Source organism: Chiloscyllium plagiosum, unplaced genomic scaffold (assembly GCF_037043375.1).
Source record: "Chiloscyllium plagiosum isolate Xiang-an unplaced genomic scaffold, Cpla_swu_hap1 HiC_scaffold_8, whole genome shotgun sequence".
In the NCBI taxonomy this organism is placed as follows: domain Eukaryota; kingdom Metazoa; phylum Chordata; class Chondrichthyes; order Orectolobiformes; family Hemiscylliidae; genus Chiloscyllium; species Chiloscyllium plagiosum.
In genome coordinates, this window is record NW_028270146.1 from 2,717,540 (window position 1) to 2,731,790 (window position 14,251).

General features: G+C 57.5%; 1 protein-coding gene across 1 annotated transcript in view; it reads left to right on the top strand.

The window, feature by feature from the left end:
- nek9 (NIMA related kinase 9) overlaps positions 1-14,251 on the top strand; it is a 96,504-nt gene extending 82,253 nt beyond the window's left edge. Inside the window, exons 21-23 of the mRNA XM_087989540.1 lie at positions 8,519-8,716; positions 12,071-12,124; positions 12,308-14,251. Coding sequence (XP_087845666.1) covers positions 8,519-8,716; positions 12,071-12,124; positions 12,308-12,556 — 501 coding nt within the window. The 3' untranslated portion in view covers positions 12,557-14,251. The remainder of the gene's footprint in view (positions 1-8,518; positions 8,717-12,070; positions 12,125-12,307) is intronic.

A 14,251-nucleotide genomic window follows, 5' to 3' on the forward strand; every position in this document is an offset into this window, starting at 1 on the left:
CCCTTCTCTCTGCCCGCGCTCTCCCCTTCTCTCTGCCCCGCGCTCTCCCCTTCTCTCTGCCCCGCGCTCTCCCCTTCTCTCTGCCCCGCGCTCTCCCCTTCTCTCTGCCCCGCGCTCTTCCCTTCTCTCTGCCCCGCGCTCTCCCCTTCTCTCTGCCCCGCGCTCTCCCCTTCTCTCTGCCCCGCGCTCTCCCTTCTCTCTGCCCCGCGCTCTCCCCTTCTCTCTGCCCCGCGCTCTCCCCTTCTCTCTGCCCCGCGCTCTCCCCTTCTCTCTGCCCCGCGCTCTCCCCTTCTCTCTGCCCCGCGCTCTCCCCTTCTCTCTGCCCCGCGCTCTCCCCTTCTCTCTGCCCCGCGCTCTCCCTTCTCTCTGCCCGCGCTCTCCCCTTCTCTCTGCCCGCGCTCTCCCCTTCTCTCTGCCCCGCGCTCTCCCCCTTCTCTCTGCCCCGCGCTCTCCCCTTCTCTCTGCCCCGCGCTCTCCCCTTCTCTCTGCCCCGCGCTCTCCCCTTCTCTCTGCCCCGCGCTCTCCCCTTCTCTCTGCCCCGCGCTCTCCCCTTCTCTCTGCCCCGCGCTCTCCCCTTCTCTCTGCCCCGCGCTCTCCCCTTCTCTCTGCCCGCGCTCCCCTTCTCTCTGCCCCGCGCTCTCCCCTTCTCTCTGCCCCGCGCTCTCCCCTTCTCTCTGCCCCGCGCTCTCCCTTCTCTCTGCCCCGCGCTCTCCCCTTCTCTCTGCCCCGCGCTCTCCCCTTCTCTCTGCCCCGCGCTCTCCCCTTCTCTCTGCCCCGCGCTCTCCCCTTCTCTCTGCCCGCGCTCTCCCCTTCTCTCTGCCCCGCGCTCCCCTTCTCTCTGCCCCGCGCTCTCCCCTTCTCTCTGCCCCGCGCTCTCCCCTTCTCTCTGCCCCGCGCTCTCCCCTTCTCTCTGCCCCGCGCTCTCCCCTTCTCTCTGCCCCGCGCTCTCCCTTCTCTCTGCCCCGCGCTCTCCCTTCTCTCTGCCCGCGCTCTCCCCTTCTCTCTGCCCCGCGCTCTCTCTCCCGCTTCTCTCTGCCCCGCGCTCTCCCCTTCTCTCTGCCCCGCGCTCTCCCCTTCTCTCTGCCCCGCGCTCTCCCTTCTCTCTGCCCGCGCTCTCCCCTTCTCTCTGCCCCGCGCTCTCCCTTCTCTCTGCCCCGCGCTCTCCCCTTCTCTCTGCCCCGCGCTCTCCCCTTCTCTCTGCCCCGCGCTCTCCCCTTCTCTCTGCCCCGCGCTCTCCCTTCTCTCTGCCCGCGCTCTCCCCTTCTCTCTGCCCCGCGCTCTCCCCTTCTCTCTGCCCCGCGCTCTCCCCTTCTCTCTGCCCGCGCTCTCCCCTTCTCTCTGCCCCGCGCTCTCCCCTTCTCTCTGCCCGCGCTCTCCCCTTCTCTCTGCCCCGCGCTCTCCCCTTCTCTCTGCCCGCGCTCTCCCCTTCTCTCTGCCCCGCGCTCTCCCTTCTCTCTGCCCCGCGCTCTCCCCTTCTCTCTGCCCCGCGCTCTCCCCTTCTCTCTGCCCCGCGCTCTCCCCTTCTCTCTGCCCCGCGCTCTCCCCTTCTCTCTGCCCCGCGCTCTCCCCTTCTCTCTGCCCCGCGCTCTCCCCTTCTCTCTGCCCCGCGCTCTCCCCTTCTCTCTGCCCGCGCTCTCCCCTTCTCTCTGCCCCGCGCTCTCCCCTTCTCTCTGCCCCGCGCTCTCCCCTTCTCTCTGCCCGCGCTCTCCCTTCTCTCTGCCCCGCGCTCTCCCTTCTCTCTGCCCCGCGCTCTCCCCTTCTCTCTGCCCCGCGCTCTCCCCTTCTCTCTGCCCCGCGCTCTCCCCTTCTCTCTGCCCCGCGCTCTCCCCTTCTCTCTGCCCCGCGCTCTCCCCTTCTCTCTGCCCCGCGCTCTCCCCTTCTCTCTGCCCCGCGCTCTCCCCTTCTCTCTGCCCCGCGCTCTCCCCTTCTCTCTGCCCCGCGCTCTCCCCTTCTCTCTGCCCGCGCTCTCCCCTTCTCTCTGCCCCGCGCTCTCCCCTTCTCTCTGCCCCGCGCTCTCCCCTTCTCTCTGCCCCGCGCTCTCCCCTTCTCTCTGCCCCGCGCTCTCCCCTTCTCTCTGCCCCGCGCTCTCCCCTTCTCTCTGCCCCGCGCTCTCCCCTTCTCTCTGCCCCGCGCTCTCCCCTTCTCTCTGCCCCGCGCTCTCCCCTTCTCTCTGCCCCGCGCTCTCCCCTTCTCTCTGCCCCGCGCTCTCCCCTTCTCTCTGCCCCGCGCTCTCCCCTTCTCTCTGCCCGCGCTCTCCCTTCTCTCTGCCCGCGCTCTCCCCTTCTCTCTGCCCCGCGCTCTCCCCTTCTCTCTGCCCCGCGCTCTCCCCTTCTCTCTGCCCCGCGCTCTCCCCTTCTCTCTGCCCCGCTCTCCCCTTCTCTCTGCCCCGCGCTCTCCCCTTCTCTCTGCCCCGCGCTCTCCCCTTCTCTCTGCCCGCGCTCTCCCCCTTCTCTCTGCCCCGCGCTCTCCCCTTCTCTCTGCCCCGCGCTCTCCCCTTCTCTCTGCCCCGCGCTCTCCCCTTCTCTCTGCCCCGCGCTCTCCCCTTCTCTCTGCCCCGCGCTCTCTCCCTTCTCTCTGCCCCGCGCTCTCCCCTTCTCTCTGCCCCGCGCTCTCCCCTTCTCTCTGCCCCGCGCTCTCCCCTTCTCTCTGCCCCGCGCTCTCCCCTTCTCTCTGCCCCGCGCTCTCCCCCTTCTCTCTGCCCCGCGCTCTCCCCTTCTCTCTGCCCCGCGCTCTCCCCTTCTCTCTGCCCCGCGCTCTCCCCTTCTCTCTGCCCCGCGCTCTCCCCTTCTCTCTGCCCCGCGCTCTCCCCTTCTCTCTGCCCCGCGCTCTCCCCTTCTCTCTGCCCCGCGCTCTCCCCTTCTCTCTGCCCCGCGCTCTCCCCTTCTCTCTGCCCCGCGCTCTCCCCTTCTCTCTGCCCCCGCGCTCTCCCCTTCTCTCTGCCCCGCGCTCTCCCCTTCTCTCTGCCCGCGCTCTCCCCTTCTCTCTGCCCCGCGCTCTCCCCTTCTCTCTGCCCCGCGCTCTCCCCTTCTCTCTGCCCCGCGCTCTCCCCTTCTCTCTGCCCCGCGCTCTCCCCTTCTCTCTGCCCCGCGCTCTCCCCTTCTCTCTGCCGGCTCTCCCTTCTCTCTGCCCCGCGCTCTCCCCTTCTCTCTGCCCCGCGCTCTCCCCTTCTCTCTGCCCCGCGCTCTCCCCTTCTCTCTGCCCCGCGCTCTCCCCTCTCTCTGCCCCGCGCTCTCCCCTTCTCTCTGCCCCCGCGCTCTCCCCTTCTCTCTGCCCGCGCTCTCCCCTTCTCTCTGCCCCGCGCTCTCCCCTTCTCTCTGCCCCGCGCTCTCCCCTTCTCTCTCCCCGCGCTCTCCCCTTCTCTGCCCGCTCTCCCCTTCTCTCTGCCCCGCGCTCTCCCCTTCTCTCTGCCCCGCGCTCTCCCCTTCTCTCTGCCCCGCGCTCTCCCCTTCTCTCTGCCCCGCGCTCTCCCCTTCTCTCTGCCCCGCGCTCTCCCTTCTCTCTCCCGCTCTCCCCTTCTCTCTGCCCGCGCTCTCCCCTTCTCTCTGCCCCGCGCTCTCCCCTTCTCTCTGCCCCGCGCTCTCCCCTTCTCTCTGCCCCGCGCTCTCCCCTTCTCTCTGCCCCGCGCTCTCCCCTTCTCTCTGCCCCGCGCTCTCCCTTCTCTCTGCCCCGCGCTCTCCCTTCTCTCTGCCCCGCGCTCCTCCCCTTCTCTCTGCCCCGCGCTCTCCCCTTCTCTCTGCCCGCGCTCTCCCTTCTCTCTGCCCCGCGCTCTCCCCTTCTCTCTGCCCCGCGCTCTCCCTTCTCTCTGCCCCGCGCTCTCCCCTTCTCTCTGCCCGCGCTCTCCCTTCTCTCTGCCCCGCGCTCTCCCTTCTCTCTCCCGCGCTCTCCCCTCTCTCTGCCCCGCGCTCTCCCCTTCTCTCTGCCCGCGCTCTCCCCTTCTCTCTGCCCCGCGCTCTCCCCTTCTCTCTGCCGGCTCTCCCTTCTCTCGCCCCGCGCTCTCCCCTTCTCTCTGCCCCGCGCTCTCCCCTTCTCTCTGCCCCGCGCTCTCCCCTTCTCTCTCCCCGCGCTCTCTCTGCCCGCGCTCCCTTCTCTCTGCCCGCGCTCTCCCCTTCTCTCTCCCCGCGCTCTCCCCTTCTCTCTCCCCGCGCTCTCCCTTCTCTCTCCTTCTCTCTGCCCCGCGTCTCTCTCCTTCTCTCTGCCCCGCGCTCTCCCCTTCTCTCTGCCCCGCGCTCTCCCTTCTCTCTCCTTCTCTCTGCCCCGCGCTCTCCCCTTCTCTCTCCCCGCGCTCTCCCCTTCTCTCTCCTTCTCTCTGCCCCGCGCTCTCCCCTTCTCTCTCCTTCTCTCTGCCCCGCGCTCTCCCCTTCTCTCTGCCCCGCGCTCTCCCTTCTCTCTGCCCCGCGCTCTCCCCTTCTCTCTCCCCGCGCTCTCCCCTTCTCTCTCCTTCTCTCTGCCCCGCGCTCTCCCCTTCTCTCTCCCCGCGCTCTCCCCTTCTCTCTGCCCGCGCTCTCCCCTTCTCTCTCCTTCTCTCTCCCCGCGCTCTCCCCTTCTCTCTCCTTCTCTCTGCCCCGCGCTCTCCCCTTCTCTCTCCCCGCGCTCTCCCCTTCTCTCTCCTTCTCTCTGCCCCGCGCTCTCCCCTTCTCTCTCCCGCGCTCTCCCCTTCTCTCTCCTTCTCTCTGCCCCGCGCTCTCCCCTTCTCTCTGCCCCGCGCTCTCCCCTTCTCTCTCCTTCTCTCTCCCCGCGCTCTCCCCTTCTCTCTCCTTCTCTCTGCCCCGCGCTCTCCCCTTCTCTCTGCCCCGCGCTCTCCCCTTCTCTCTCCTTCTCTCTCCCCGCGCTCTCCCCTTCTCTCTCCTTCTCTCTGCCCCGCGCTCTCCCCTTCTCTCTGCCCCGCGCTCTCCCCTTCTCTCTCCCCGCGCTCTCCCCTTCTCTCTCCTTCTCTCTCCCCGCGCTCTCCCCTTCTCTCTCCCCGCGATCTCTCCTTCTCTCTCCCCGCGATCTCTCCTTCTCTCTCCCCGCGATCTCTCCTTCTCTCTCCCCGCGATCTCTCCTTCTCTCTCCCCGCGATCTCTCCTTCTCTCTCCCCGCGATCTCTCCTTCTCTCTCCCCGCGATCTCTCCTTCTCTCTCCCCGCGATCTCTCCTTCTCTCTCCCCGCGATCTCTCCTTCTCTCTCCCCGCGCTCTCCCCTTCTCTCTCCTTCTCTCTGCCCCGCGCTCTCCCCTTCTCTCTCCCCGCGCTCTCCCCTTCTCTCTGCCCCGCGCTCTCCCTTCTCTCTCCTTCTCTCTCCCCGCGCTCTCCCCTTCTCTCTCCTTCTCTCTGCCCGCGCTCTCCCCTTCTCTCTCCCCGCGCTCTCCCCTTCTCTCTCCTTCTCTCTGCCCCGCGCTCTCCCCTTCTCTCTCCCCGCGCTCTCCCCTTCTCTCTCCTTCTCTCTGCCCCGCGCTCTCCCCTTTTCTCTGCCCCGCGCTCTCCCCTTCTCTCTCCTTCTCTCTCCCCGCGCTCTCCCCTTCTCTCTCCTTCTCTCTGCCCCGCGCTCTCCCCTTCTCTCTGCCCCGCGCTCTCCCCTTCTCTCTCCTTCTCTCTCCCCGCGCTCTCCCCTTCTCTCTCCTTCTCTCTGCCCCGCGCTCTCCCCTTCTCTCTGCCCCGCGCTCTCCCCTTCTCTCTCCCCGCGCTCTCCCCTTCTCTCTCCTTCTCTCTCCCCGCGCTCTCCCCTTCTCTCTCCCCGCGATCTCTCCTTCTCTCTCCCCGCGATCTCTCCTTCTCTCTCCCCGCGATCTCTCCTTCTCTCTCCCCGCGATCTCTCCTTCTCTCTCCCCGCGATCTCTCCTTCTCTCTCCCCGCGATCTCTCCTTCTCTCTCCCCGCGATCTCTCCTTCTCTCTCCCCGCGATCTCTCCTTCTCTCTCCCCGCGATCTCTCCTTCTCTCTCCCCGCGATCTCTCCTTCTCTCTGCCCCGCGATCTCTCCTTCTCTCTGCCCCGCGATCTCTCCTTCTCTCTCCCCGCGATCTCTCCTTCTCTCTCCCCGCGATCTCTCCTTCTCTCTCCCCGCGATCTCTCCTTCTCTCTCCCCGCGATCTCTCCTTCTCTCTCCCCGCGATCTCTCCTTCTCTCTCCCCGCGATCTCTCCTTCTCTCTCCCCGCGATCTCTCCTTCTCTCTCCCCGCGATCTCTCCTCCATCCCCGCGATCTCTCCTTCTCTCTCCCCGCGATCTCTCCTTCTCTCTCCCCGCGATCTCTCCTTCTCTCTCCCCGCGATCTCTCCTTCTCTCTCCCCGCGATCTCTCCTTCTCTCTCCCCGCGATCTCTCCTTCTCTCTGCCCCGCCATCTCTCCTTCTCTCTCCCCGCGATCTCTCCTTCTCTCTCCCCGCGATCTCTCCTTCTCTCTCCCCGCGATCTCTCCTTCTCTCTCCCCGCGATCTCTCCTTCTCTCTCCCCGCGATCTCTCCTTCTCTCTCCCCGCGATCTCTCCTCCATCCCCGCGATCTCTCCTTCTCTCTCCCCGCGATCTCTCCTTCTCTCTCCCCGCGATCTCTCCTTCTCTCTCCCCGCGGTCTCTCCTTCTCTCTCCCCGCGGTCTCTCCTTCTCTCTCCCCGCGGTCTCTCCTTCTCTCTCCCCGCGGTCTCTCCTTCTCTCTCCCCGCGGTCTCTCCTTCTCTCTCCCCGCGGTCTCCTTCTCTCTCCCCGCGATCTCTCCTTCTCTCTCCCCGCGATCTCTCCTTCTCTCTGCCCCGCGATCTCTCCTCCTCTCTCCCCGCGATCTCTCCTCCTCTCTCCCCGCGATCTCTCCTCCTCTCTCCCCGCGATCTCTCCTCCTCTCTCCCCGCGATCTCTCCTCCTCTCTCCCCGCGATCTCTCCTCCTCTCTCCCCGCGATCTCTCCTCCTCTCTCCCCGCGATCTCTCCTCCTCTCTCCCCGCGATCTCTCCTCCTCTCTCCCCGCGATCTCTCCTCCTCTCTCCCCGCGATCTCTCCTTCTCTCTTTCCCGGCGATCTCTCCTTCTCTCTCCCCCCGCGATCTCTCCTCCTCTCTCCCCGCGATCTCTCCTCCTCTCTCCCCGCGATCTCTCCTTCTCTCTTTCCCGGCGATCTCTCCTTCTCTCTCCCCCCGCGATCTCTCCTTCTCTCTTTCCCCGCGATCTCTCCTTCTCTCTTTCCCCGCGATCTCTCCTTCTCTCTTTCCCCGCGATCTCTCCTTCTCTCTTCCCCCGCGATCTCTCCTTCTCTCTTCCCCCGCGATCTCTCCTTCTCTCTTCCCCCGCGATCTCTCCTTCTCTCTCCCCGCGATCTCTCCTTCTCTCTCCCCGCGATCTCTCCTCCTCTCTCCCCGCGATCTCTCCTCCTCTCTCCCCGCGATCTCTCCTCCTCTCTCCCCGCGATCTCTCCTCCACTCTCCCTGCGATCTCTCCTCCTCTCTCCCCGCGATCTCTCCTCCTCTCTCCCTGCGATCTCTCCTCCTCTCTCCCTGCGATCTCTCCTTCTCTCTTTCCCGGCGATCTCTCCTTCTCTCTCCCCCCGCGATCTCTCCTTCTCTCTCCCCCCGCGATCTCTCCTTCTCTCTTTCCCCGCGATCTCTCCTTCTCTCTCCCCCCGCGATCTCTCCTTCTCTCTCCCCCCGCGATCTCTCCTTCTCTCTTTCCCCGCGATCTCTCCTTCTCTCTTCCCCCGCGATCTCTCCTTCTCTCTTCCCCCGCGATCTCTCCTTCTCTCTTCCCCCGCGATCTCTCCTCCTCTCTTCCCCCGCGATCTCTCCTTCTCTCTTCCCCCGCGATCTCTCCTTCTCTCTTCCCCCGCGATCTCTCCTTCTCTCTTCCCCCGCGATCTCTCCTTCTCTCTTTCCCCGCGATCTCTCCTTCTCTCTTTCCCCGCGATCTCTCCTTCTCTCTTTCCCCGCGATCTCTCCTTCTCTCTTCCCCCGCGATCTCTCCTTCTCTCTTCCCCCGCGATCTCTCCTTCTCTCTTCCCCCGCGATCTCTCCTTCTCTCTTTCCCCGCGATCTCTCCTTCTCTCTTTCCCCGCGATCTCTCCTTCTCTCTTTCCCCGCGATCTCTCCTTCTCTCTTCCCCCGCGATCTCTCCTCCTCTCTTCCCCCGCGATCTCTCCTTCTCTCTTCCCCCGCGATCTCTCCTTCTCTCTTCCCCCGCGATCTCTCCTTCTCTCTTTCCCCGCGATCTCTCCTTCTCTCTTTCCCCGCGATCTCTCCTTCTCTCTTCCCCCGCGATCTCTCCTTCTCTCTTCCCCCGCGATCTCTCCTTCTCTCTTCCCCCGTGATCTCTCCTTCTCTCTCCCCCCGCGATCTCTCCTTCTCTCTGCCCCGCTTTCTCCTCTCTCCTGTTTCTGCTCCGGTCTGTCTCTCTCTGCCCGCTCACTCTCTGTTTCTCTCTGCCTCACTGTCTCTCTCTGCCTCCATCTCTTTCTCTGTCTCTGTCCCACTCTCTCCCCTCCTCCCCCCGACCCCCCCCCCCCACCCCCTCTGGCCCCTCCTGCTCTGCCCCGCTCTCTCTCACTCTCTCTTGCCATCCCTCTTTAGGCAAAAAGTCCTATTTCCGAGGATTGTTCCCACTTAGTGACATCCCCGTGCCTGTGTAAGGGTATGCACGGTGAGTTGGGGAGTGTGCAGCAGATGCTGAAGCAGTGTTTCACTCAACAACAAAATGAACAGCAAGAGCGGGAGAAACTTGGTGCTGAGATCCAGAGACTGAGCAAGGAAGTTCAAGCAGTGTTTCAGGTAAGGAGCTTGTAAGTGCAGAATTGATTTATCTTGACAATTTGAAAATAATTGTAGCAAGTATGAAAATAAAGATGTTCACCCCTCTCGGTAAGCTAAATCTTCAAGTCTGCCACCATCCCGACTTGGAAATAAATTGCTGTTGCTTCACTGTCGCTGGCTTAAAATCCTGGAACTCGCTTCCTAAGAGCATTGTGGGTTTCCTTGTAGTACAGGAACTGAAATGGTTCAAGAAGGCAGCTCAACATTGTCTGTTTCTAAGATATTAATGGATAAGGATATGACTGGTCCTCTGGTGAAAGTGCTAATTTGGGGAAGGCTAGTTACAGCACTATTAGGCAGGAACTGGAGACATTCAATTGGGGTGGCTGTTTGAGGGTAAATCTACATCTGAAATGTGGGAGTCTTTTAAAGGCCAGTTGATCAGAGTTTAGCACTAGCATTTTCCTGTGAGGATGAAAAATAAGGATGGTAAGATTTGAGAACGCTGGAAGACAAGAGATATTGAAAATTTAATCAAAAACTGAAGGAAAGCATGTGTAAGAATTAGGAAGCTAAAATCAGACAAGGCCTTTGAGGAATGTAAAGAGAACAGAAAACAACAAGGAATTACAAGGGCTAAAAGGGGCTATGAAATGTCCTTGGCAATTAGGATAAAAGGAGAATCCCAAGGCATTTTATACATTTATTAAGAGCAAGAGGGTAGCTCGGGAAAGGGTAGGTCCATTCAAGGAGAAAGGAGGGAATTTATATGTAAGGCCCGTGGAAGTGATTGAGATTCTTAATGAGTAGTTTGCATCGATATTCATCAAGGAGAAGGATGTGATGATGTAAGATTATTCTGTGGCATGTGTCTTGAAAAACATTAAGTTAGGTACCCCCCAGGATCTGAATCCCAGGATACTGAAGGAGGCAAGAGAGGAGATTGCTCGGGCCTTGACAGAGATCTTTGTATCCTCTTTAGCTACAACCAAGATCCCGGAAGGCAGGAGAAGAGCCAGTATTGTTCTTTTGTTTAAGACAAGTGTCAGGGATAATCCGGGAAATTATTGGAGAGGATTCTTAGGGACAGGATTTACTCGCATTTGGATAAGATTACACTTATTAGGGATAGTCAGCATGGCTTTGTGTGTGGTGGTGGTGGTGGTGGTGGTGGTGGGGTGGGGGGGGGGCGGGTACAGATCGCCCTTGTGCGGAAGTGACAAAGGTGATTGAGGAGGGTAGTGGATAAGGTGGTAAAGAAGGATGTGGCATTGCTTACCTTCATTGGTCGGGGCATTGAGTGTAAATGTTAGCAAATCATGGTGCATCTGTACAAGGCTTTAGTTAGACCACATTTGGAGTATTGTGTGCAGTTCTGGTCTCTACACTATAGGAAGGATGTAGAGGTTTGGAGAGGATTCAGAAGGGGTTTACTAGGCTATTGCCTGGTTTGGAGTGTATTAGCTATAAGGAGAGGTTGGACAGACTTGGATTGTTTTTGTTAAGAGTGTTGGAGGCTGAGGGGTGTGACCTGATAGAAGTTCATAAAATGATGAGAGGCATGAATCATTGGAGTCTCTTTCCCAGGGTGAGAAATGTCACATACTAGGGGCATGGGTTTAAGGTGAGAGGGGGAAAGTTTAAAGATGTGTGAGGAAGGTATTTTACACAGAGAATGATGGTTACCTGGAACATACTGCCAGGGGAGGTGGTAGATGCAGACATGGTAGCTGTGTTTAAGAAGCATTTAGACAGACACATGTACAGGTAGGGAATAGAGAGATATGGACTATGTGCAGGCAGATAGGATTAGTTTAGAATGGCATCATGTTTGGCACAGACGTGGTGGGCTGAATGGCCAAGGGAATCCAACAAATGCTGGTCCTGCCAGTGATGCCAACATTCCATGAATGAATAAAAACAAACACACAGGAGACAGGTGCACACCCTCAAGGCAAAGAGACCATGAATCCAAAGTCAATGTCAGAAAAATCCATCTGAATCACTAATGTCCTTGAGAGAAGAAAACTGCTATCCTCATCTGATCGGGACTACATGGGCTCCAGACTCTTAGCAATGTGGTTGACTCTAGCATGGGCCATAAATGCTGGCCGAGCCAGTAACACCCCCATCCTGTGAACAAATTTTTAAGAAATGATTTTTCCTTGTACTTTTAAAGATTAGCTTTAAGAAAATACTCTCTGGATAAGGTTAATTATTCTTGAAGACAAATAGTATCAGGCGTAGAATGTCGTGAAGTCTGTCAGTCTGGTGCTCTTGCAAATGTGGTCAGGTCACTAATCTTGCGTGGTTATGTCTGGAATCTTAGCAGTCACAGCTTGCTCAGGAAATAGAGAGGCTGTTGAGAAGTTCTTTCATTCTCTCTGCCCGAGGAGGAAAATAAGATTTCATTCACAACCAAGGTTTCAGAAGCCAGAGACATGAACTGAGCATCTTGTTCTGTAGCAGGCTTTCCTCAACTGAGAGGTGAGATTAGATTAGTTTAGATTCCCTACAGTGTGGAAACAGGCCCTTCGGCCCAACAAGTCCACACTGACCCTCCGAAGAGTAACCCACCCAGTCCCATTTCCCTCTGACTGATGCACCTAACACTATGGGCAATTTAGCATGGCCAATTCACCTGACCTGCACATTTTTGGACTGTGGGAGGAAACCGGAGCACCCGGAGGAAACCCACACAGACATGGGGAGAATGTGCAAACTCCACAGAGACAGTTGCCTGAGGCAGGAATCGAACCTGAAACCCTGGTGCTGTGAGGCAGCAGTGCTAACCACTGAGCCACTGTGCCACCCCACAAATGCAAACGCAAACTCTAATCCTGCAAATGTTCAAACCTAACAGCCAAAAAACCCAGTCATAAAAAAGTCATGTGTTTTTCCTGAAGTGAGTTTCAGCGACTGACACTAGCCTTTGTCTGGAACTTTGTGGTTTCCAAGAAATTCCCTCTTTTAAAATAAAAGTTCCAATGTGTATTTTCATTACCCTTTTAATAAAACACAATCCAGGTGTCTGCATAATGCTCAAACTCAGCTCCACAACAATTAATAAACATGAATCTTAATGCTGAAGAGATGAGCTATTGCTAAACACAGCTATCCTCATATGCAGCATCTTAAATCAGACTTAACTGGAAGTAAATTTCTGAACTATCAGGTGACTAAGGTGTCTCCCTGAATCTCAAAGGGCCCTGAGGGGGTGTTTACTGGGATGTGGAAGGATTCCCTATTGCTAGAGGAATTCACAAGGGGCCAGTTGTGAGAGGGAATGTTCCTCAGGCAGCGAGAGGGATCAGAATGTTAACCTGTTCTGTGTTCCTCATTGAAATCTCTTCCTTGTGCTTTTTTGAACAGTTACAAGAAAACCTAACAAAGAAACAGAAAACTATTGACCATCTGGAAAAGCAGGTCAGTGTTGCCATGGTGGAAGTGTTAATGTGGCTGTGGTATCAGGGTCATTACACCTGTCTGTTGGTGGAGCACTCTCTATTTGCACCTGCCCTGGATAATTTTCTGCACGTACCCATTTCCATTCCCCTGCTGCTGAGTTTTCTGATCTCCTGATAAAACCGTGTCATGTTTGGTCCACAGTTGCAACTTCAGCTGGAGGAGAATCACAGGCTGTGGTCTGCCATTGAAGAATTGAAAACCCGAAGATTGGACAGTGATGGGAAAGAGATGTCAGACTCAGCCATTCTGAAGGTGAATCCCACAGTTATTTCTGCATCTTGTCTGCAATCTGCAAGTTCAGACATGGACTCAAAGCTGGGAGCAGATTCCAGTTTGGACACTAGTCCTGTAACCACCTCTCCTCCTGGTTCTTTCTGTCAGATTGAGTAGAGTTTGAATGGCTGTGCCATTGAGCACTCACAGCTTTCATCCACTTCCTCTGGGCTCCACTCAACTGGAAAACTGGCATGAGCCTTTTGCACCTGCCAGTGTCAGGGAACTTGTGTTGTGTTCCTGCCCCACGCAGAAACTACAGAAAGCATTGGGTAAATTATAGGAATGGTGTTACGTCAAGGTAACAGTGCTCTGAGTATTGGAGTATTTAACACCCGTTGGTTGAAGCAGTTTGACAGTGTGATTATATACGTTGGTATTGAGAGAAACCAGCAGGGCTGTTGAAACACATTTGCCTGTTTACTCCAAGTTGCCTACAAGGTGAGTTTGCTTAAGTGTATATCTTTCTAAGAAATGGTCCATGCCCATTTGATTTTAGATGCTGGGAATGGATCAGTTTGTAACTTCCAGTGCCTTAAAGTAGTAGAATTTAGCCCAGTCCATGGTACAATTTAGTGCCTTATATCCAAACAGTGTTTATGAACATTTTGCACAGAAGTCATGTCTACAGAGTCTTTGAGTGTAACAGTGATGAGGGTGAATGCCTCACCGTAATCACTCAGTGAACTCTCCGGATCTCTTCATTAACTGCAGAGCAGAGGTAGGAAAGGGTCGTGTGTCTCAGCTGCAGGTTCTGAGGCACGAGTTGTACTTACTGAGCTGGAACTGAGTTGGAAGGAGAAAGAACAAAGCATGAGGCCTAATGTAAAGAGAAGCTTCTAGAGAGTTGCCGTAATGCAGTTGGATTGTGGAATGGAAGGGTCGATGTTTAAGGTCTGCTGGGTTTGTGCCAGGCACTGACTGGCATCCCACCTCAATCCGTGTTACTGGGTTGGTTTTCCCAGTGCAGAGGGGATTTCCTGAGTGGAGAGGGAATACTGGCAGAGCGCCACTGCCTGAACTGTATCAAGTAGAAATCCTCTCTCCATGGATCTTGCACGCACAAGGTTGATTTCACTCCTGAATATGTAGACTCATGGGATCTAGAAATCAGTCAAGATGAGAGTGTTGCTGTAAATGCACAGCAGGTCAGGCAGCATCCGAGGACCAGGAAAGTCAACGTTTCGGACAGGAGCCCTTTATCAGGAAGGATCTAGAAAACAGTCGAAGTGAATTTCTCAGATTTAATACTAACTCAGCAGGCAGGCAGTATCCATGGAGCAGAGTTATCATTTCATGTCCAATGTGACCCTGTACCATATTGGACTTGAAATGATAACTCTGCTTTCTGTTTTCAGAGATACTGCCAGTCTTGCTGAGTTTCCCTAGCAATTTCTGGTTTTGTTGGTTTGTTTCAGATCTCCAGCATCCTGATTCTTTATTGTTTTCTGGAATTTGAAGTTGCTGTGTATTGGAGCTTCCTGGTGCCATGATCCAGGGTTTGAGTCAAATTGTAGGATTCTAATAGAGCCATATTCTTATATAACCTCCAGCTGTATACACATGCCTGAACGGACGTTGGTGGGCATGCTGGGTTAGAAACACCGCTTTGGATTCTTAGGTTCAGCAGCCAATTCCAAGTTAGATATTGATGAGACTGTAAGAAGAACAAATAGAAAAGGTTTGATGTATTGGAATTCTGTATGTTGGCAGTGAGTGGGAAGAGATCTGGTTCAGTGGGGAGTGAGTGGGAAGCGGTTTGGTTCATGGGGAGTGAGTGGGAAGCGGTTTGGTTCATGGGGAGTGAGTGGG